The sequence below is a fragment of the Piliocolobus tephrosceles genome, chromosome 16 (genome assembly GCF_002776525.5).
Source record: "Piliocolobus tephrosceles isolate RC106 chromosome 16, ASM277652v3, whole genome shotgun sequence".
NCBI lineage: Eukaryota > Metazoa > Chordata > Mammalia > Primates > Cercopithecidae > Piliocolobus > Piliocolobus tephrosceles.
The window spans coordinates 56,436,256-56,460,865 of NC_045449.1; the positions used below are offsets into that span (position 1 = coordinate 56,436,256).

Here is a 24,610-nt window from a genome sequence, read left to right on the forward strand (position 1 = left end):
AAGGTCACTTAATATTTTATTGTATGTACCACATTTTGTTTATCCTCCTTTGTCGATGGACACTTGGGTTGCTTCCATCTCTTGCCTATTGTATATAGTGCTGTTGTTTTTGTTTTTGTTTTGTTTGTTTGTTTTAAGATAGTCTTGCTCTGTCGCCCAGGCTGGAGTGCAGTGGTGCAATCTCGGCTCACTGCAACCTCCATCTCCCGGGTTCAAGTGATTTTCCTGCCTCAGCCTCCCCCAGTAGCTAGGATTACAGGTGTGCACCACCATGCCCACCTAATTTTTTTGTATTTTTAGTAGAGATGGGATTTCACTGTGTTGGCCAGGCCAGTCTCGAACTCCTGATCTTAAGTGATCCGCTCACCTTTGCCTACCAAAGTGCTGGGATTATAGGCATGAGCCACCACGCCCAGCCTGTAGTTCTGTTTTGAATTTGGGTGTCCAAATAGCTCTATGAGACTCTGCTTTCAATTCTTTTGGATATATACCTAGAAGTGTATGTAATTTTAAAACATCAAAATTGGTTCTTGGTGCCTCCCGGTTACTTTTAGTTAATTTCATCATCGTATTTTTTCCTAATGTATTTCTTCAAACATTTTATTTCTTTTTCTCGAGACGGAGTCTCACTCTCTCGTCCAGGCTGCAGTGCAATGGCGTGATCTTGGCTCACTGCTGCAACCTCTGCCTCCCAGGTTCAAGTGATTCTCCTGCTTCAGCCTCCCGAGTAGCTGGGATTACAGGCACCCGCCACCACACCTGCATAATTTTTGTATTTTTTTAGTAGAGATGGGGTTTTACTATGTTGGCTAGGATGGTCTCAAATTCCTGACCTCGTGATCTGCCCGCCTCAGCCTCCCAAAGTGCTGGGATTACAGGTGTGAGCCACCATGCTCAGCCCCGCACATTTTGTTTCTGAGATCTAAATACTTCTTACAGTGATGTGTGCATTTAGTTTTTCTTTCGCTGTTCTCTACTCTCCAAAATCCTTTCTTAAGTCAGTGGTAGGTCACAGTGTCTTGGATTTAGAAGTACAGTGTAGTTAGAGAAAATTATGCTTGAAATAGCATTGGTACTCTTATAAATTGGGTGATATTTACTGTTTTTTAAAAATTATTTGAAATGGTTTTCTGCTGTGAAACCATGATGGTATTCATGATTGTGGATGGACTGAAGATTCTGTAAGAAAAAAAGTTCAAAAGTATCCATTTTGGGCCAGCCATGGCCTCTACTGCCTCTAACCCAACACTTTCTACTCCCTGTAACCCAATAACGGGTTATTTTCTCCAGGAGGCAGGCAGTGTGTGTCCTAGGATTTCAAAAGTGGCAGGATGTTTGGAGTTTGTAAAGTGTCAACTGAAGGACAAGAGACAACCTAAGGGTGATGGGTCCTAGATGGTAATAGATGGTATCCAGAAAGAGAATGGATGGGAAATGATACTGAATACCAATACTTTGAGAGGCCAAGGTGGGAAGATTACTTGAGGCCAGGAGTTCAAAACCAGCCTGGCAAACACATTGAGGACCTGTCTAGATAAAAAAATTAAAAATATTGCAGTTTTTGTGAAATAAGATATGTCTGAAGTGAGTGGTTTTTATACTTTAAACATACTGGTTTTAATTTGGTATAAATGATGGAAGTTTCTCTATAAGCAGCTCTCTCTACATGCAGTGCTTACCTAGAGAAACTTAGGTTTAGAAAGATCTGTAAAGTAGTGATCACCCTATTTATGGACTGTTTTCTGCACTTGTTGCCTTCATTTATTTGTATATTTGTGGAAGTTAGCAGATGGGTGATAACAGTGTTGAAACTGAAATAGTAAGCTTTTGATATGAACTTTACAAACTAAGAAAAACTATTCTAAAGGAGCTATGCGAATAAATTCGTTTGTTTGGAGGGAAATCTTCAATTCAATTGAAAGATTACTTTATCAAATAATGATTTACACCCAGCTTCCTCAAAAATTCATGTTACCTTTTTCACTGTGCTATAGCAAGCACTACCTAGCTGATGCAGGACTTGCCGGCAGTGGTGGCCTTTGGGGAAAGCCGGTTCCTACCTCTGGACAGTGCTGGAGAAGTGACTTGGTGTCACTAACTTCATCCATTGTTGGAATTAAAAACTGCTTTTCAGCTGGGCGCAGTGGCTCACGCCTGTAATCCCAGCACTTTGGGAGGCTGAGGTCGGCAGATCACCTGAGGTCAGGAGACTAGCCTGACCAACATGGTGAAACCCCGTCTCTACTAAAAATACAAAAATTAGCCGGGCTTGATGGTGCGTGCCTGTAATCCCAGCTACTCAGGAGGCTGAGGCAGAAGAATCACTTGAACGCAAGAGACAGGTTGCCGTGAGCTGAGATTGCACCATTGCACTCCAACCTGGGCGACAGAGCAAGACTCCGTCTCAAAAACAACAACAACAACAAAACCACTTTTTATTTGCCCAGCAGATAGAGATGGGACTAAAGGCAGGGCTGTTTTTTGTTCTTGTTTCTCTTTTTATTTTAATAAACAATATGCCAAATTACAGGGTTATTTTGTAAATAATCATGCCAAAGAAGTATATTGTGAGGGGTTATTTTCTCCAGGAGTCAGACAGTGTGTGTCCCTAGGATTTCAAAAGTGGCAGGATGTTTGAAGCTTGTAAAGTCCCAGTGTCAACTGAAGGACAAGAGCAACCTTAGAGAGACGGGTCCCAGACGGGGAATAGATGGTGTCCAGAAAGAGCATGGTTGGGAAATGATTCTGAAGGCAGGGGCTATCTTTCTGTTTGTGGTGTTGGCCTGGTTTTATGTTCTAAACCCCTTGGTGCCAGTGTGTCTGGAGACTTCTAAATTATCTAATCACAAGTTTCAAGAAGATGGTTGCAACACTGATACAAGTGTGTGATATATTTAATAATGTATTTCGGACTCTGATTATGTTATATGTTAAAGCTTCACATCAGTTGCCTGTAATTCTTCTTAACATTTGCCCAGAATATAATTTATTCTCTTTCTTTATAGGCATTTGATCTAACAGAGCAAAGATACGTAGCTGTGAAAATTCACCAGTTAAATAAAAACTGGAGAGATGAGAAAAAGGAGAATTACCACAAGTAAGTCATACTTGAGTGTCTGACTTTTTAAAATTAAATAATACCTGTAGTTTGAACATTATGCTACAAGCTTTACATGCATTGTTGTTGGTTTTGTTTTATGTAATCTTCATAACTGCCCTAAGATAATAAATGTATTCTCAGTATTACAATGAGGAAACTGATGCTTACAGAATTGGAGTAACAGGAAGTGGCTGAGCTAGTATTTAAATCCAGATTTTCCTTAATCCAAAGCCCCAGTACTCTTAACCTTCCTTTCCTTTGTGGCTAGAAGTAGCTGTAGTAAGTAAAGCCTTAGAAATCATTGTTGCTGGCTGGGCATGGTGGCTCATGCCTGTAATCCCAGCTCTTTGGGAGGCTGAAGCAGTCTAATCACGAGGTCAGGAGATCGAGACCATCCTAGCTAACACAGTGAAACCCCGTCTCTACTAAAAATACAAAAAATTAGCCGGGCGTGGTGGCGGGCGCCTGTAGTCCCAGCTACTCAGGAGACTGAGGCAGGAGAGTGGCGTGAACCCGGGAGGCAGAGCTTGCAGTGAGCTGAGATCTCGCCACTGCACTCCAGCCTGGGTAACAGAGCGAGTGTGAGACTCCATCTCAAAAAAAAAAAAAAAAAAGAAGAAGAAATCATGGTTGCTTGTCTGTAGAAACTAGACCCTAGGGAGCTGCTGGTGGGTTCTTTCTGCTACTTAGTCATTTCCTTCTGGAAGAGACTGGGGGCACCTGGTGTGTCTTCGTGGCACCTGTCTGACTTGTTCAGCCTCTCTGTGCTATGTTCTCCTCCCTGTCACAGTTTGCCCATCTCAAAGTTCTCGGTCTTCAGGGTCCCACTTTCTGTGCTTGCTTCTCTATAGAATAATAGTACTAGTGGCAGTCTTCATCTGTACTTGGGGTGCGGCGTAGGGAGAGGGGGCTTCTTTAAAATGAATTGTTATTATTTGCACAGCTGTGAATTGCTTTGTTCCACTAATGTCAGGTTTTGCCTATATCCCCCCAAGCTCCTGAACATTGGAGTTCATGGCTCATTTGCTTTAGAGGCTATGCAGACTTAATTCACTATTAGGTTCCCCACTGGGCTTAGTTTTGTCCCCTTGTTGTTGGTACAAGTATTGAATCAGACAAGTCCTGCCCCTGAAAGGAGGGGACAGGCTTTTTTGATAAACACTTCGTTTCTATAAAGGCAGTCTTGTTTTTTTGTTTTGTTTTTTGTTTTTGTTTTTGTTTTTTTATAAATAATAATTTGGAGGGGGAAAAACTGTGGTCTTTGAAGTAGCCCTTTAGTTGGCTTCTAGCCTGGTCCGAGGCAACTCTTGTTCTATACCTCTTGTTCGTCAGGAACCCAGAAGTTCTTCCTGTTCCAGACAGATGGGCAGTGGGGCTCAGCACTGGAGAAGGGAAGGTTCCTGCTACATTAAGAGCAACAGGGCTTAGCAGAGGGAGAAGGGATGACCTGTGGCACCCTGCGTGTGTTTCATAGGTGACAGGCAGCTGCAGTCCAGATGCTCCTGAGAGGCAGTTACATTATAATAAGAACATTCCAGTCACTTGACATGTAGGGATGAGTGGCACGCAGTTGTGAGGGCCAGGAGCACTTCAGAGAAGGAAAGCGCATATTGTTCTGACCAGTTACAAATGAGCAATGCCCCTACTGTGTTGAGACCCTAAGAATGCCTAAGGGTGTTAGACCAGCACGTGCTTCTTTTTAAAAATACCCTCTAGGGACCAACCTTGGTCAACCTCGAGAACATAGTTCCTGTGCTGAGACATGTATGTATTTTGCCTAGTCTGAGTATCCAGGTTTCTGGCTGACCTTGCAGAGAACTCTAGTGTTGGATACCACAGCAACTGCAGATGGGTGTTCTGCTCATCTAGCCTTTTGAAACAGTGAGGAGTGGAAGCTGGGCCTTGCCCCTCCTTCAAACAGTTGGCAAGCACTCTGAGTCCTGGTGGGTATGGATTGGGTGTCAGAGAGCACGTGAAGGGGATGGTCTTATTTGTCTTAAGTTCTTTGCCATTCAAGTTTCAGGCTGGTGTTGTTGCCTTTCTACTCTGTTTCCTCATCAGAGAGGGGATCATGGTGCCTGAGCTCATCTGGGGAGGGGGCATTTCCCATTTGGCAGACACCCTGGGGAGAGGTTGCGTGAGTTCTCGTGGCCTCCATTCTTGCTTGGGGGGGTGGGGGGAGTTCTTTTTTTTTTCTTCCCCCCCAATCAGGAAGCAGCACTGAGGGGACAATTCTTAAGTATCTCCACCTTTCTTTTGAAAGAATTGGCTTTCTAAGTGATATGAAATCATACTCATACATTTCAGGCTGTAGAAAATGGTGGATTGACAAAATGTCATTAACTGCTTTGAACTAAAAGGAGACTTACATCAAGCACATAACGGACATTGATGAGTGCTTTAAAAAATCAGTATTAAACTAAAAAGTAGCATACTTCAGTGTTGTGACATTATAAAATATGAAAATGCTATAACCCTGCTAGTAAGGTCTGTTAATTGCTTTTCCATTCATGGGGATGACCTCCCAGTCCCATCTGAAATCAAGACATTTATTCTGATAAAAAAGAAGGCAAATTTCAAAAGAAAATAAAAGATGTTCGTTTTGTTGTATTTTGAATTTTGTTCTGTCACTTCATTCCTCTCCTCCTCCTACCATAAACAAAAAGTAAACTGATTGTATTTTACTTTTACATTATAAAAACACAAATTTTATTTAAAAAATTTATTTTAAAAATTTAATATTACTAAATTGCTTAAACTCCCTCAAATAACATATTAAAAATTCTACAGTAGGAAAAATTTCATGTAGAATTATTTGCAGAAGTAATTTGTATTGGAGTTAGTATGCTTTTGTATGATACTCTATTCTAAATTTTTAAATATAAAAGTAAGCATTTTGAAAAATCTAAATATATATTAACTTATAAGAGAGTGAAAGACATTTTGGTGGATGAGTTTCTTCCAGTTTCTCATTGAAGTTTCTGTGTTTGTAGTACATGGATCCCTTGGATTATAAGTTGAAAGTTAAACATGGCTCAGTCATTGCCTTGCTGATGAAGTAAGAGATGCAGGTTTAGAGCTGGGCACAGGTTCAGCGACACTCTTCAAATTCCGTTAATTGGCAAGGACTTTCAATGACATTTTGATTCTTAAATTTTTGCCGCCTTTTGTTTACTCTGTTTTCTGTACCTCAAAAAGAGAAATTGGTTTCTGCTCTAAAATGCACAAAATCAAGAAGTTAAAACAAAAGGGTCGAGCACTATACATTTACAGCATGCTAGAGTGAAAAATAACTTAAAACAGTGATCTGTTTAGTCCCTAGATTTTTAAACTTTTTGTTTGTTTGTTTTTTGTTTTTTTGTTTTTTTGAGACAGAGTCTCATCTGTCGCCCAGACTGGAGTGAAACAAAGACAGCAGCACCCTTATTTTATCAAATGCAATATTACAAGGAATGTTAATGTATTTTAAAATGTAAGTGTGCTGGCAGAAAGGGGACTGATGATTCTGTGACTCTGCAGTTGCAGAAGCTCCATGTAGGAGATTATTTGGACATAGCGATTACCCCTCTTAATCAGGTGCCACCTCCTTCAGGGCACATGAGATCATATTAAATTCTTTTTTTTTGAGATGGGGTCTCACTCTGTTGCCCAGGCTGGTCTTGAACTCCTGGGCTCAAGCAGTCTTCCCAGTTCAGCCTGTCAAAGTGCTGGGATTACAGGTATGAGCCACCACACCCAACAAGATTGTATTAAATTCTCTTTACTATTTCTTGAATGTATTTTTTAGTCAGTTTTGTAAAATAAAAATGTACATACTTTTTCCTCTCCTGCTTATTGCCCTTAAACCTTTAAATTCTAAACAAAATGCATCCTATTTAGGAGCTAGATTTGGTGATGTGTATGATTACTAATAGAAAATCTGGGCTGGGGCTGGGTGCAGTGGCTCAAGCCTGTAATCCCAGCACTTTGGGGGGCCAAGGCGGGCAGATCACAAGGTCAGGAGTTCGAGACCAGCCTGACCAATATGGTGAAACCCCGTCTCTACTAAAAATACAAAAATTAGCCAGGGGTGGTGGCGGACGCCTGTAGTCCCAGCTACTCAGGAGGCTGAGGCAGGAGAATGCTTGAACCCGGAGGCGGAGGTTGTAGTGAGCCGAGATCAGACCGCTGCCCTCCAGCCTGGGAGACAGAGCAAGACTCCGTCTCAAAAAAAAAGAAAATCTGGAATCTGGGCTGGGTGTAGTGGTCCACACCTATGATCCCAGCACTTTGGGAGGCCGAGGCGGGCGGATCACGAGGTCAGGAGTTTGAGACCAGCCTGGCCAATATGGTAACACCCGGTCTCTACTAAAAATGCAAAATTAGCTGGGCATGGCGACACGCACCTGTAATCTCACCTACTTGGGAGGCTGAGGCAGAAGAATCTCTTGAACCCAGCAGGCGGAGGTTGCAGTGAGTTGAAATGGCACCACTGCACTCCAACCTGGGTGACAGAGCAAGACTCTGTCTTAAAAGAAAAAGAAAATCTGTATGTTTCTAGCCCTTCTGTAAAATATGAAGAAAAGTGCTCTTAGTACTCTGTGTAAAACTGTACTGTTAAATATATGTGTGTAATTAAAAAAAAAAAAAAAAAAAACAAGTGTGGAGCTACTTTGGTGGAATTGGGGGTTGGGGAGGCCAAAACTACATATGCTGAGTGTCTGCAGCAAGCTCACTTCAAAACATCCAGTCCAGTGATGCCGAAACTGAAGCTCAGAGAGGTGAAGCCACAGAGCCACAGCAAGGAGCCAGGCCTCTGTGTTCCCAGGGTAGTGTGTGTTCTAACACCACTCTGCCTTGGTGCTGGCAAGTTGTTTTTTGGAAGAACGTAAAGATGATGAAATGAAGCATCAGGGGAGGCAGAACGGCCAAAAGTGGCAGCTTGAAAACTAAGCCCAAATAGTTTCCATTGGGGAAAAAATATGTAATTACTTTCAGATTCTTATTTCTCCCTTTCCCCACGTCCCCTAATTTTTTCCTCAGCTTTTCTTTGGTTGAGTACTTTCTTTGTATTTTTGGTATACTGTAGTTTACCTGTTTCTGAAAACATCACTGTTTTTTAGTTTTATTTTACCATACTATGGAAAGTGTCCCCTTTCCAACTAGCCTTATAACAAAATGTCCTAAGCCAAATAGTGCTGAATTACTTAAAATATCACAGTTACTCTCTTTGTAAATAAGAACTACTTTTTTATTTTATTTATTTATTTTTTTTTTTTGAGACGGAGTTTTGCTCTTGTTGCCCACGCTGGAGTGCAATGGCGCAATCTCAGCTCACTACAACCTCCGCCTCCTGGGTTCAAGTGATTCTCCTACCTCAGCCTCCCAAGTAGCTGGGATTACAGGCATGCACCACCCCCACCCCGGCTAATTTTGTATTTTTTTTTTAGTCGAGACAGGGTTTCTCCATGTTGGTCAGGCTGGTCTTGAACTCCCAACCTCAGGTGATCTGCCCACCTCGGCCTCCCAAAGTGTTGGGATTACAGGTGTGAGCCACCACGCCCAGCCAGAACTACATTCTTAAAATAGTATTGGTAATTATATTGTGTAAGCATATTCTGTTGTTCTTCTAAAATTCAGAATATGAATATGTCAGGCTATACAGTACACTTTTGTTCCTTATGAAATGACTTTAAACTAGAAAAGCACCTTAAAAATGCTAATCATGTTAGTCATACGTTGCTTAACAATGGGGCTACGTTTTGAGAAATGCATCGTTAGGTGATTTTGTTGTGTAAACATCACAGAGTGTACTTAATGTAAGCTTAGATGGTATAGCCTACTATATACCTAGGCTGTATGGTATAGCCCGTTGCTCCTAGGCTACCCACCTGTATAGCATGTTACTGTATTGAATACTATAGGCCAGTGGTTTCCAACCTTTTTGGCACCAGTGACCAGTTTTATGGAAGACAGTTTTTCCATGGACCGGGGTTGGGGGGGAGATGGTTTCAGGATGATTCAAGTGCATTATATTTATTGTGTCCTTTATTTCTATTACTATTACATTGTAATATATACCGAATTAATTACGCAGCTTACCATAATGTAAAATCAGTGGGAGCCCTGAGCTTGCTTTCCTGCAGTTAAACGGTCCCATGTGGTGGTCATGGGAGACAGTGACAGATCATCAGGCGTTAGGTTCTCATAAAGAGCACACAACCCAGATCCCTAGCGTGCACAGTTCACAGTAGGGTTTGCACTCCTATGAGAATCTGCCGCTGACAGACCAGGAGCTCAGGCGGTCATGCGAGCTATGGGGAACAGCTGTAAACACAGATGAAGCTTCGCTCATTCACCCACTGCTCACCTCCTGCTGTGTGGCCCAGTTCCTAACACGGCACGGACCTGTACTGGGTTGGGGACCCCTGCTATAGACAATTGTGTTACTAATTGTGTATGTAAGCATATCTAAGCATAGAAAAGATACAGTAAATATACAGTATAAAAATGGTACACCTGTACCATTAATAGAATTTGCAGAACTGGAAGTTGCTCTGGGTGAGTCAGAGTCTAGGATAATATTGCACACTACTGTAGACTTTATAAACACTGTACACAAAGGCTACACTACATTTATTAAAAATTTTTTCAAATGTAAATTAATCTTTGCTTACTGTAACCTTTTTGCTGTAGAAACTGCCTTTTTAAAAAAACTTTTTTGACTCTTGTAATAACACTTAGCTTTTTTTTTTTTTTTTGAGATGGAGTCTCGCTCTGTCGCCCGGGCTGGAGTACAGTGGCCGGATCTCAGCTCACTGCAAGCTCCGCCTCCCGGGTTCACGCCATTCTCCTGCCTCAGCCTCCCGAGTAGCTGGGACTACAGGTGCCCGCCACCTCGCCCAGCTAGTTTTTTGTATTTTTAGTAGAGACGGGGTTTCACCGTGTTAGCCAGGATGGTCTCGATCTCCTGACCTCGTGATCTGCCCGTCTTGGCCTCCCAAAGTGCTGGGGTTACAGGCTTGAGCCACCATGCTTGGCCTACACTTAGCTTTAAAAAAACGCATCGCACACAGTTGTATGAAAATATTTTCTTTCCTTGTATCCTTATTCTATAAGCTTTTTTCTGTTAAAGTTTTTTTTATTTTTTATTTTTTATTTTTTTAATTTTTATTTTTTTGAGACGGAATCTCGCCCTGTCGCCCAGGCTGGAGTGCAGTGGCCGGATCTCAGCTCACTGCAAGCTCCGCCTCCCGGGTTTACGCCATTCTCCTGTCTCAGCCTCCTGAGTAACTGGGACTACAGACACCCGCCACATCGCCTGGCTAGTTTTTTTTGTATTTTTTTAGTAGAGACGGGGTTTCACCATGTTAGCCAGGATGGTCTCAATCTCCTGACCTCGTGATCCACCCGTCTCGGCCTCCCAAAGCGCTGGGATTACAGGCTTGAGCCACCGCGCCTGGCCTTTTTTTTATTTTTAAACATTTTTTTGTTAAGAACTAAGGCACACACTCATTAGCCTAGGCTTGCACAGGGTCAGGACCATCAATATCACTTTCTTCCATCTCCATCTTATCCCACTGGAAGCTCTTCAGGGACAGTAACATGCATGAAGCTGTCACCCCGTATGATAACAATGCCTTCTCCTGGGGTACCCCCTGAAGGACCTGCCTGAGTTTGTTTTATAGTTACAATTTTTTTTTTTTAATAAGTAGAAGGAGTACATTCTAAATTTTTTTTTTATTTTTTTGAGATGGCGTTTTGCTCTGTCACCGAGGCTGGAGTGCAGTGGTGTGATCTAGCTCACTTCAACATCTGCTTTCTGGGTTCAAGCGTCTCTCCTGCCCCAGCCTCCCAAGTAGCTGGGATTACAGGTGTGCACCACCACTCCCTGCTGCTTTTTGTATATTTAGTAGAGATGGAGTTTCTCCATGGTGGCCAGGCTGGCCTCAAACTCCTGACCTCAAGCGATCCACCTGCCTCAACCTCCCAAAGTGCCGGGATTACAGCCATGAGCCACTGCCCCCATCTCTAAAATTTAAATAATTAAAAAGTACAGTGCAGTCCAGGTGCCGTGGCTCATGCCTGTAATCTCAGCACTTTGGGAGGCCAAGGTGGGCAAATCACTTGAAGTCAGGAGTTCCAGATCAACCTGGCCAACATGACAAAACCCCCTCTCTACTAAAGATACAAAAATTAGCTGGACGTGCTGGTATGTGCCTGTAATCCCAGCTACTTGGGAGGCTGAGGCAGGAGAATCACTTGAACCTGGGAGGCAAAGGCCACAGTGAGCTGAGATCGCGCCACTGCACTCCAGCCTTGGCAACAGAGTGAGACTCGGTCTCAAAAACAAACAAAAAAAGTGCAGTACAGTAAGCCTTCACTTAATAGCAGTGATAGGTTCTTGGAAACTGCAACTTTAAGGGAAACAAGGTGTAACAAAACCAATTTTACCATAGGCTAATTGACATAAACAAGAGTTAAGTTCCTGTGGCATATTCCTGGTCACAAAAACATTACCCAGCTTCTAAATAAAGACTAAAACACTTCTAATACTAAACATTGAAATATATGTGAACTTTATATAAATTTAAGAAAGATTAATAGAAACAAGGTAATATTTACCCACTCATTCCCCACTCAGGGTTGAGGGTGACCAGAGCCTATATCAGCAGCTCAGGGACAAGGTGGGAGCCACCCTAGACAGGATGCCGTCCCATTGCATGGCGGGTGCATGCACACACACACACACACACACACACACAGGGACCATGTGGATATGCCAGTGAACCCAACCCATGTGCTTTTGGGATGTGGGAGGAAAGCAGAATAACCTGAGAAAACCCACTCACACAGGGAAAGAACACACAGACTCCACATGGACAGTGGTGCTGACCAGGAATTGATTTTTTTTTTTTTTTTTTTTTGAGGCAGAGTCTAACTTTATCACCCAGGCTAAAGTGCCACGGCACAGTCTTGCCTCACTGCAGCCTCCACCTCCCAGGTTCAAGTGATTCTTCTGCCTCAGCCTCCTGAGTAGCGTGGATTACAGGTGGCCACCACCACACCCAGCTAATTTTTGTATTTTTAGTAGAGACGGGGTTTCACCATGTTGGTCAGGCTGGTCTCGGACTCCTGACCTCAGGTGATCTACCTGCCTTGGCCTCCCAAAGTCCTGGAATTACAGGCATGAGCCACGGTGCCTGGCTGACTTTTTTTTTTTATTAACGTTATAACAAAATGATGTTATTTAAGGGCCTGCTGTATAGTAAATACATAAACCAATTACGTATTCATTTATTATTATCCAGTGTTATATACTGTAGATAACTGTATGTGCTAGACTTTAATATGGCTGGCAGCACGGTAAGTTTGTTTCTACCAGCATCACCACAAGCATGAATAATGCATTGTGCGGTGACTCTTGACTGCTGCGTCACCAGGTGATAGGATTTTTCAGCTCTGTTGTACTTTTTTTTTTCTTCCTCAGTTCATGGGAAGCTCTGTTATACTCTTATGGGACCCTTGTCATATATGTGGCTTAGCATCATTGACCAAAGGGTTGTTACACAGTGGATGAGTGCATCAAATATGCCATTCCAAGAAAACTGGGGTTCCATAATCTCACATTTCATATTTTATTAGAATAAAGTAAAGCTAATAGCGCTTAAATTATTTTTGTAAGAAGAAGAATTTAAAAACAAAAACTACAAAGTACTGCTAATAGATTTATGTAACAGATAATCCTTTAACCTAAGGGGTTTACATGATAAAAATGACCCCTTTGGTGTTACCCCAGCATATATACATTTACAGATATGATTTGATGTATCAGCTTTAGAGGAGGGGGATAATAACTGTCTTTGTTATTTTAAAATCTATGATACTTGAGTATAAGTGGAAAAGAGGTGTGATTATCATAGAATGAACTTGAAAGGGATGAAAAGGGTTGACATCTATTCACTTAACAAATATTTGAGCACCTATTGTTTTATTTATTTTTTTTGGAGATGGAGTCTCGCTCTGTCACCAGGCTGGAGTGCAGTGGCATGACCTCAGCTCACTGCAACCCCCGTCTGCTGGGTTCAAGTGATTCTCCTGACTCAGCCTCCCAAGTAGCTGGGACCATAGGTGCGCACCACCACGCCCAGCTAAGTTTTTTATTTTTAGTAGAGACGAGGTTTCACCATGTTGGCCAGGATGGTCTCTATCTCTTGACCTCGTGATCCACCTGCCTCGGCCTCCCAAAGTGCTAGGATTACAGTCATGAGCCACTGCGCCCAGCCAGAGCACCTATTATTTTCTCAATAGCTTGGTAGATTCCAATAGAGAAAATAGGATGAGCAAAGAGAGAAGTCAGATGAGGGACCAGGTGGACCAGAATGGAATTAACATGTGGAGACAATAGAGAAATGATTGAATATTTAGGAAGATCTTTGAAGAGTTCTAAAAGGTAGGCCAATATATCTTCTTGTTAATTTTCCCTTTTGTTTACAGGCATGCATGTAGGGAATACCGGATTCATAAAGAACTGGATCATCCCAGAATAGTTAAGCTGTATGATTACTTTTCACTGGATACTGACTCGTAAGTGCTGTGCTGTTTTACCTTAACAGTTATATTATTTTCTTGCAATGTTGATTGTTCATGGAATAGAGCTGAACTCTGGGTCTAGGACATACCCTCTGAGGGAACCAAATATATTAATTTGTGGACAAATGATCAAACAAAAATTCAATTTTGGGTCAGTAAGAAACCTCTAGGCCAAAGGACCGTGCACTTGTGTGCCAGTAAATGTTTAACAACCAGCTTGGTATGAAGAGAGACAGGGCTAATTTGTAGTGTTTGCCAGTTTCCATAGTGTAGATATTCCTCCTGTGTCCAATTTTGATGTACCACCTGTTTATTTTTTTAAAACATCTTAATTATTATTCACATACTGTATGATTCACACATGTAAAATATACAGTTTAGTGGTTTTCAGCATATCCATAGATATATACAACTACCAGAGCCAATTTTAGAATGTTTTCACCACCTCAAAAGAAACCCCATACCTTTTACTACTATTCATCTATTCCACTATTCCATCCCTCTGCCCTCACCCTAATCTGTCTGTTTTATCTCTATAGATTTCCTATTCTGGACTCTCATATGCATGGAATCATATAGTATGTGGACTTTTATTACTGGCTTCTTTTCACTTAGCATGATGTTGTCAAGTTTCATCCTTGTAGCATGTATTGGTATTCATTCCTTTTTATGACAAAATAATATTCCATCGTGTTGGGTATACCACATTTTGCTTATCTGTCCTACCAGTGGTTTGATAAACCACTCACAAAACTCTTGAAAATTTAAGTCAGCTCTTGGAAACTGACATGAGTTGGTGCCAGCATGCCACTGACATGCACTAGTGAGTGTAGACTGTTGAAGAGAGTTTCTGCTCACCCCAGAGACTCTTACGAACATTGCCAGACTTTTTTAAAAAAGTACTGGCTGTGTGATTTTATCCTAGAATGAGACAACAAATGTGGCACTAATGAAGACAAGGCTCAGTGCAACATGTTGAAATACAGGCTTACAGGCTTATAGGATGTTAGAATAGGAAGAGTTCTCAAAGTCCAGCCTTTTCATTTTATAGGAGGATTTTGAGGACCAGAGAAGTTAAATGACTTGTCTGAGATCGTTGGTAATTGTGGTCATTGCTGTATTTTGTTAACTTGGTATCGGTAAGCTCCTGTGCCTCTGGGTTTACCCAGCAGTTTAGTTGGATATATCTCAGCATTTGGAAATGTTTCTCTGTAGAAGTCTGAACTGAATCGGAATATGTCCTAGGTCTAGACTCCAAGTTCCCTCAGCCTCCCAGGGTAATTCTAGGAGTTTTGGTCTGTTCTAGCCAACAGTCTCAGAGATGGCTGTGCAAACAGCTGGCTCACATTTAGAAATAACCCCAAAAAGGACTATATAATTCCCTTTGGAAACGTGACCTGGGCCATTCTCTCAGGGATTTCTTCTTCTCATTTGAATAGCCCTGGCACTGAGCTTAGCCGTGTGTGTTTCACATGGAGTGGAATTTTTTAAAAAAGATCTAGTTAGAGGGCAGGATTGGGAAACCAGGGGCAGGTCATGACATCACTGTTTTGCTTTGAGTAGATTTCTTCAGTACTAGGTAGACCCCCCTCTCTGAACTATTAAATCAGGCTCAAATTATCTGCTGTTTTGAATTGTATACACAATTTTAACTAATGTGAGAAATTGAGTTGGTTCTATACTATTCTCGAGTTGATTACTTTGTTCTTTCTATTGTGTGTATGATGAATTTTCACCAAAAATAAGTCAGACTGTGATTTTTAGAACATCTTCTGAGAATTGCTTGGGTATTAAAAGTGAGGCTTTATTTTATTATTATTAATTTTTTTTTTTTTTTTTTTTTTTTTTTTGAGGCTCTGTTGCCCAGGCTGGAGTGCAGTGGTGCGATCTTGGCTCACTGTAACCTCCGCCTCCCAGGTTCAAGTGATTCTCCTACCTCAGCCTCCCGAGTGGCTAGGATTACAGATGCACGCCACCATGCCTGGCTAATTTTTTCTATTTTTAGTAGATACAGGGTTTCACCATGCTGGGCAGGCTGGTCTTGAACTCCTGACCTTGTGATCCGCCTGCCTCAGCCTCCCAAAGTGCTGGGATTACAAGCTTTAGCCACTGTGCCTGACTGAAAGTGAGGCTTTATTTTCAACTTGCATTTGGGTCAAAGAATCATTTCATTGAGCATGAGTCTGTATTTCAGATTTCAGAATCTCAGATCAGAGAAATCTATAAATTCCAGACATTTATTTTATTTTGCTTTATTTGAGATGGAGTGTTGCTCTGTGGCCCAGGCAGTAGTGCAGTGGCATGATCTTGGCTCACTGCAACCTCCACCTCATGGGTTCAAGCAATTCTCGTGCCTCAGCCCCCCCAAGTAGCTGGGATTACAGGTGCGCGCCACCATACCTGGCCAGTATTACATATTTTTAGTAAAGACAGAGTTTCACTGTATTGGCCAGGCTGGTCTCAAACTCCTGGCCTCAAGTGATCCACCCATCTCTGCCTTCCAAATTGCTGGGATTACAGCAGACATTTGTTTTCAGATACAGTGCTAGAATGCCCTGCTATGTTTCGTAAGATGCATAAGATATTGTTCGGTTTGTGGAGTCCACAGGACCATGTGTGTCCATATTCAATTGCAGTGCTTTATGAAGGCCTCAAATTGCCCAGTGGCCCATAGCGCTAGTCCTGAACCTGTTTGCTCTCAGTTCTGTTCCTTGCCCTTTTGCTGCTCTGTATCTTCGGGGGGTTAGGCCTTGTAGGCTGTGTTTACCAGGCCCATGTGTCCATTGGTGTCCTGCTGGTTTCAGCCAATGTGAAGGCAGAAATGGGAGGGGGTCTCCACCTCCTCTCCCACCCTGCAATTCTAGTTTCCCCTGGTGACCTTGGGTTCTGGTTTCACCATCTCCTCCCTTCTGGCCTGCTTGCCTGAGGGTGCTAATGGCTTCCTGCTGTATGATCTCCAGGGTGCCTCACTGACCAGTTTGTCTTCTCAGCTCTTCCATCATCTGTATGATCAGTTCCCTGAATTAAAGTCTCTCTGGTTTTTTTTTTTTTTTTTTTTTTTTTTGAGACGGAGTCTCGCTCTGTCACCCAGGCTGGAGTGCAGTGGCCGGATCTCAGCTCACTGCAAGCTCCGCCTCCCGGGTTCACGCCATTCTCCTGCCTCAGCCTCCCGAGTAGCTGGGACTACAGGCGCCGCCACCTCGCCCGGCTAGTTTTTTGTATTTTTAGTAGAGATGGGGTTTCACCGTGTTAGCCAGGATGGTCTCGATCTCCTGACCTCGTGATCCGCCCGTCTCGGCCTCCCAAAGTGCTGGGATTACAGGCTTGAGCCACCGCGCCCGGCCGCTAGGTCTCTCTGTTTTAAATGATCAAGTGGTTTTGTTTTGTTTTTTTTTCCAGGCTAGACCCTGACTGATACACCCACATTATCACAACTTAGAATACTTGAAAAGGTATTCATCCCTCAGGGATATTCACACAGTTCAGGACACCTTACTTCAGAGTATAATGCCTTGGAAGATAGGCACATGACCTGTGATGCCACAAATGGCATATGGTTTTATGTTTGGGTATGACATACTGACATAAGTGAAGGAAAGAGAGCCCGCATACATTTGTTAGAACCGTAGATACTATACTTTATAAGCCCTTTTACACTTTATGTTTAAGAAAAATTGTAGTGCAGTATTGTGCCAAGCTGTCAGGAGACATAGTATGCAGTCAGTTTCTGGGACGTGGGCAAACTCTAGATTATTCCTCATTGTCAGCACTCAGGGTTATATAAAATGTTTGCAGTGCGAATTGTATACCTAGCTGAAATCGCTCCACTGCACTCCAGTGTAGGCAACAGAGTGAGACGGAGTCTCAAAAAAAAGGGAGAATTGTGTACTTGATCACATTCTAGTTGTTTAGACATGGATGTGTGACATGGGTATATAAAGGAGCCCCTTCCAGGAAGATGCCTAGCTTAAATACGTTATAGTTCTTATCGGTATTCTTACAGTCTAGACTCAAGAAGAGGTCTGCCATGGGTAAACCCGAGCACAACAGATTCCAACATTGAGGGTGTGGAGACTCTTCAAGAGAATAAGCAGTTTCTTACTCGAAACCCCTCAGCTAATACTGAATAAAGAATCGAAGAGTATTTTAAGGAACAAAGAAGAAAGGAGTGAGAAGCTAATGACGTGAAGTTTTCACCTGGGACTGATTTAGGTAGTCTTAATCTGCTTGCTCTTATTCCATGGTTAAATGTTGGTTTATTTGTCTTTAGGTTTTGTACAGTATTAGAATACTGTGAGGGAAATGATCTGGACTTCTACCTGAAACAGCACAAATTAATGTCGGAGAAAGAGGCCCGGTCCATTATCATGCAGATTGTGAATGCTTTAAAGTACTTAAATGAAATAAAACCTCCCATCATACACTATGACCTCAAACCAGGTATGTCTGACTTTTAGGAGACAGTATTAATTGGTTTTCTTTGGTCTTATAAGTGACTTTTAATTTGATAAAGTTAGAGAAATTCACAGCAGCCAAGACAGGCTAATAACATCTGACTTTTGATTGCCTGGGTAGGTGTGGGAAAAAAGAGTCCTGGCCAAGCAGGACTGGGTTTAGGAGGGTGTGTTGGATTAAATACTACTCTGGAGAAACAATACCTTTATCTTTGGAGCCAGGGCAGTTCATGATGTAAGTCTCATTAAGAAAGAACTGTTCCAGCAAGTTCAGTTTTGTTTTTTTCCCATGACTCATACTATGTAACAGTTCCTCTGCTTCAGGTCTCTTTGATAAGAGCCCCCAAATTAATAACTTATTTTACTTATATGCCTCCCATTTCAATAAATTTCAAGCAGAATTTTTCATCTTTTTGTATGGTTATTATCTAGCTTTGATGGTCATCAGCAAAGAGTATAGGGCAGCTAGAGTCCTTACCTCTATGTTTTATTATTATCTTCAGCTGTGTTTTAGAAATCTGCATATGTTCTATAGACAACTCTAACAGCTTAGCTTGGGCATTAGGAAGATGGTCCACATTTACCTTCTGATGTTGCAAAATTGTGAACTTTGCTTTACTCTTCTGATAAGTGCATATTACATCTCATTGACTATTCTCTAATGTTCTCATATAATTCAGATGACTGAAACATTAATTATAATGAAGAAATTTTTTAAAAGATGGTTATTTTGTGAAAGAATTTTCCGTAACTGAATTCAACACTTTCCTGCCATGGGAGCTGTAGGTGGTGCTGTGGTGCTAGCTTTGGTTCCCTTACATGTTTTCTTTGATTCCTCCCCCACACCCCAAGTACTGTTCTAAACAGGGTAATTTAGAGATCCTCACTGAAAGTTCAGATGACAGTTTCCTGTCATTTTTGACCAAGTGAACAAGGATATTTTACTTTAGCCAGTTATTGTTATTTCCAGAGTTCATCATAGTGGTGGTTTTGGCACATTAAGCAGGTGATTCTTAGAAAATAGAAGTTTCAGCAGATGCGGAGGACCCTCCCTGAGTATCCAGAGTCCAGACTGCTTGATTCCCAAGATATGGATGTTTGCTTTTGCAAACTCAATAAGTTTGAGTTCTTATCTGCCATTACTTTGGGTTTTTCTCTTAATCAGTAAGTCTCTGCTTATTCATGAAGATTTTTATTTTTTAGGTAATATTCTTTTAGTAAATGGTACAGCGTGTGGAGAGATAAAAATTACAGATTTTGGTCTTTCGAAGATCATGGATGATGATAGCTACAATTCAGTGGATGGCATGGAGCTAACATCACAAGGTGCTGGTACTTATTGGTAGGTATACAGGAGCTCTGCCAGGTTGGCTATAGAGATGTGGCTCTACTCTGCTGAAGTGTTTAATGGATTAATTGCTGTATGCTATCTGCTAGGCAAAAATCCATAAACCAAAGCAGACTTTCTCCCCAAATCGTTACTATCTTTTCAGCAGTTTGACTCTTGGTATTTCCATTAATTTGTCTTAATTTTTCTTTCCTTTCTTGAAAACCCTTAAGAAGGAGAGCTTATATGTGGCCAGGTATTTGAATGTATGTTTACTGCACAGAGTTGGCCTTGCAAGTCAGTAGAGAACAAGGTTGCTCATGTGGTGTATATAAAGAATGGCCCCAAAATCTTTCTCGCCCAGATACAGGTCTCTCTTCATGGGTTAATGGGATAAGGGATTTGTCTCAAGAGTTGCCTGAGGATGTTGGACCGTAGGGAGTTATGAAGATCAGAATGAAACATGACTATAGCGCGTATGAAATCTATACAGGAAAAAGTGACCACTATTTATCAGAAGTTTATCCGTGTCTGTTAGCCATGTTCTGAAAGTTTTTGAGGCACATTTCTTCCCATCTCTTGTCACCTGTCTTCCCCTAGCCACCCCACCCAAGCTAGCTCTGCCTGCCAGTTTTATGCTTCTATTTCTGCCTATGATAACCTTTGGCCATTAGAACCATAAAAGATACCTGAAACTCAGGCCTTTAACTCTATGGTTATAAACGTGTGTTAACAAAGCTTCCTCTTCCATTTTGAGGTGGTCACACAAGCCACATATTGGTGTATATAAAGAATGGCCCCCAGTTTTTTTTTAGTGCAAATACAAGTCTCTCTTCATGGCTTAATGGGATGAGGGATTTCTTTCAAGAGTTGCAAGAGAAGGCTCTATAGCACCAACAGAGGGGCAAGACGTATTATTTGTACCCCAGGGAAGGTGGTCAAATCACTTACCTTTGGAACTGGAGGGTCCTGGACCTTAGCAGAGAGTACTGACTGTCTGGGAATCAGAGGTGGAGGAAGAAGCAGAGGGGCATGGCCTTCACAACACACAGCATCGGCCCTGTGCTTATCGTGAAGCCTGCCAATAACACCATGGACACGATGCCCCAGTTTCTGTTGCTCCTTACTGCTTGTGAAAATGGTACCTATAGTAAAAAGTCAGGCCCTAAATTAAAACTTGGAAATTATAGATTTAAAATAGAAGCTACATTTACCGTGTTTATTCACTATGGTGGTTATTGTGGGCTAGTGTTCCTGTCACTGAGTGATACAAAAATATCTGCTGCTGAAAATTCTGGAAACAGGTCTATACCTCTGCTGTATAAATTCACTGGAATTTGGATTTGAGCTTTGTGTTTGATAGTTTTTTTTTTTTTAAGGCACAGTTTTTTTCGCATTTACAATAGTTACTGCTGTAGTTGCTTACCTACAAAAATTCAGTGATTAGAATTTAAATAAAAATTATGTGATGCTAGGGGTTTTGCTTCAGAGTAGTCTGTGGGGAAAAATGGTGGAGATTGGCCACATGTTGATAATTCTTGAAGCTGAATGGTGCCTACTTAGGGGTCATTTTACTGTTCTTTCTACTTTAGATTGTAGTTGAGATTTTTAATAATTTAAAGTAAGACAGGGCTTCTGAGAAGATTGAGTGTTAGAGGTTTCTATGAAGGTTTGAAGAGTCTCCAAATTGGTAGAAATACTGTCATAATCACCATCCTTAGTATGTCAGATAAAAATAATCCTGAAGGGTATAACAAATTATAAGTTAACTATTTGCAGTATTTGGTGGTTGCAGAAGTCTACTACGTTGAATACCTCTCTTATTTATTTATCTATTTATTTATTTGAGACAGAGTTTCGCTCTTGTTGCCTGAGCTGGAGTGCAATGGTGTGATCTCGACTCACTGCAACCTCTACCTCCCGGGTTCAAGCGATTCTCCTGCCTCAGCCTCCCGAGTAGCTGCGATTACAGGCACCCGCCACCATGCTCAGCTAATTTTTTTGTATTTTTAGTAGAGACAGCTTTCACCATATTGGCCAGGCTGGTCTGGAACTCCTGACATCAGGTGATCCACCTGCCTTGGCCTCCCAAAGTGCCGGGAATATAGGCGTGAGCCACCATGCCTGGCTGAATACTTATTTTAAAGAAGTGACACATAGACTATGCCTTGAGAATAATTTGTTTTTTGTATGGGGATTTTGATTGTGATGGAATATGCAACTACATATTTTTTTTTTAACACAGTTTAGTATCGTAGAGCTGCCTTTTACTCTCCTCCCAAAATCTTTGATAGTAAGTTAGGATGCTTATTATTTTCCGTGTTATTTGGGTGAAGAATTAATTTCATTCACTTACAGATGGAGAAACTGAGACCTAGAAAGGGATTTGCCAGACGTGTACAATCAGGTGACAGGGCTTTTTATATTCTAAAAATCTTGCTGACCGGGCGGGTGGCTCATGCCTGTAATCCCAACACTTTGGGAGGCTGAGGCAGTCGGATCACGAGGTCAAGAGGTCGAGACCATCCTGGCCAATATGGCAAAACCCCATCTCTACTAAAAATACAAAAATTAGCTGGGCATGGTGGCACATGCCTGTAATCCCAGCTACTCTGAGGTTGCAGTGAGCCAAGATCGTGCCACTGCACTCCAGCCTGGCAATGGAGCGAGACTCTGTCTCAAAAAACAAAGACAAAAACTCTTGCTAACTTATTTTCTGCATTTGGGTGAGTTCAACAACTCCTGTTCTTCCCTGCCACTGCCATAAAAAAGTTATATATACGTTTATATGGTCCTTTTAGAATTAAGGTTATATTTGTTACTTATCCAAGATCATATTTAAGTTATGTGTATTAAAAAATCAAGAATTGGCTGGGTGCGGTGGCTCAAGCCTGTAATCCCAGCACTTTGGGAGGCCGAGATGGGCAGATCACGAGGTCAGGAGATCGAGACCATCCTGGCTAACACGGTGAAACCCTATTTCTACTAAAAAATATAAAAAAACTAGCTGGGCGAGGTGGCAGGCGCCTGTAGTCCCAGCTACTTGGGAGGCTGAGGCAGGAGAATGGCGTAAACCCGGGAGGCGGAGCTTGCAGTGAGCTGAGATCCGGCCACTGCACTCCAGCCTGGGTGACAGAGCGAGACTCCGTCTCAAAAAAAAAAAAAAAAAAAAAAAATCAAGAATTGGCCAGGTGCGGTGGCTCACGCCTGTAATCCCAGCACTTTGGGAGGCTGAGGCAGGCGGATCACGAGGTCAGGAAATCAAGACCAGCCTGGCTAACATGGTGAAACCCTATCTCTACTAAAAATACAAAAAATTAGCCGGGCGCGGTGGCACACGCCTGTAGTCCCAGCTACTTGGGTGGCTGAGGCAGGAGAATTGCTTGAACCCGGAGGCAGAGGTCACAGTGAGCCAAGATTGCACCACTGCACTCCAGCCTGGGCAACAGAGTGAGACTCCATCCCCCGCCCCCCAGAAAAATCAAGAACTATGAAAACTAGGGTTCAGGGTGGTTTTAGTAGCTCTTGGAAGATCTATTCTTTTTATAAATTCTTTTTCCTTTATTTCTTTGCCTTTTTCCCTTCTTAATGAGTCCTATATTTCATTTCTCAATGTGTGCTTTGGCGAAAAGTTTTCATTGTAAAATAATAATCTAGTTAAAGGTCTCAATCATCCAAAAATGTTTCTTAGGCTGGGCACGGCTTACTTAATCCCAGCACTTTGGGAGGCTGAGGCAGGCAGATCACTTGAAGCCAGGAGTTCGAAACCAGCCTGGCCAACATGGTGAAAACCCGTCTTTACCAAAAAATACAAAAATTAGCCACGCATGGCGGCGGGCGCCTGTAATCCCAGCTACTCAAGAGGCTGAGGCAGGAGAATTGCTTGAACCTGGGAGGTGGAGGTTGCAGCAAGCTGAGATCGCACCACTGCACTCCAGCCTGGGCAACAGAGCAGGACCCTGTCCCAAAAAAAAGTCTCTTACTAATAAAAAATAAGAAACAAGAATATGAAACTATAACTTTTTTTAAAAGAAAGAGAGGCTGTCATCTGAAACTAAATTTGATAGAGATGGATCAGAGAAGGAATATTCTGCCTGTGAACTCATGTGATCCCCTTCAATCTGTAAGTTGTATTCCAGGATGAGCATAGGGTCCAAATACAGAATTTTCCACAGGATTGATTTTGCTAGCATGAAATCTTCAGAAATCAATCGGCAATCTTCAGAATTCTACCTTCCAGCCTTGATGTGGCTAAGACTCCAGCTGTATTTGTTTGGTTTCCTAAATACAAGAGGTACTTACCTTCCATACCATACAATTTGATGTGGTTGGCTATCACATATTAAACAGTTTCTTCAGAGACCGGCGGTGGGGAGGGAAGGAATTTAGATGAAGAATTAGTTGTTCTAACAACTAGTTTGGCCTTTGCTACACTATTTGTTAGTCTTCCAGTAAGCCCCTGATCACCCTTAAAGTAGGAAGTATAAAATACCTTCTGAGCCAGGTGTGGTGAGTGGTGCACCTGTAAATTCCAGCCACTTGGGAAGCCCAAGATGGGAGGATCGCTTCAGATCAGGAGTTCCAGAGCAACCTGGACAACATAGTGAGACCCCATCTCTAAAAGAAAAGAAGTGTCTTCTGAAAATTAAGACTTTATTGTCATCTTTGATATTGGAATCGTAAGAGGCTACCATAAGAAGGTAGGATAACCTCTCCCCTCAAATATCTGTACTGGGTCCTGAATTCATTTAGACTTTTAAAACATTTACTTATTTCAGAGACATCTCCTTTTGGCAACATGAAACCCACGCCATTTCTAGTTACATTTTTTTTTTCTTTTTTTTTTTTTTTTTTTTTTACGGCGGGTCGAGACGGAGTCTCGCTCTGTCGCCCAGGCTGGAGTGCAGTGGCCGGATCTCAGCTCACTGCAAGCTCCGCCTCCCGGGTTCACGCCATTCTCCTGCCTCAGCCTCCCGAGTAGCTGGGACTACAGGCGCCCGCCACCTCGCCCAGCTAGTTTTTTGTATTTTTTAGTAGAGACGGGGTTTCACCATGTTAGCCAGGATAGTCTCGATCTCCTGACCTCGTGATCCGCCCGTCTCGGCCTCCCAAAGTGCTGGGATTACAGGCTTGAGCCACCGCGCCCGGCCTCTAGTT

General features: G+C 42.2%; 1 protein-coding gene across 8 annotated transcripts in view; it reads left to right on the top strand.

Annotated features, from left to right (window-relative positions):
• TLK2 (tousled like kinase 2) overlaps positions 1-24,610 on the top strand; it is a 144,410-nt gene that overhangs the window by 108,616 nt on the left and 11,184 nt on the right. For all 8 annotated transcript variants that reach the window (XM_023192326.2, XM_031934386.1, XM_031934387.1 and 5 more), the window contains 4 exons: positions 3,006-3,097; positions 13,577-13,666; positions 17,943-18,112; positions 19,330-19,468. In XM_023192326.2, coding sequence (XP_023048094.1) covers positions 3,006-3,097; positions 13,577-13,666; positions 17,943-18,112; positions 19,330-19,468 — 491 coding nt within the window. The remainder of the gene's footprint in view (positions 1-3,005; positions 3,098-13,576; positions 13,667-17,942; positions 18,113-19,329; positions 19,469-24,610) is intronic.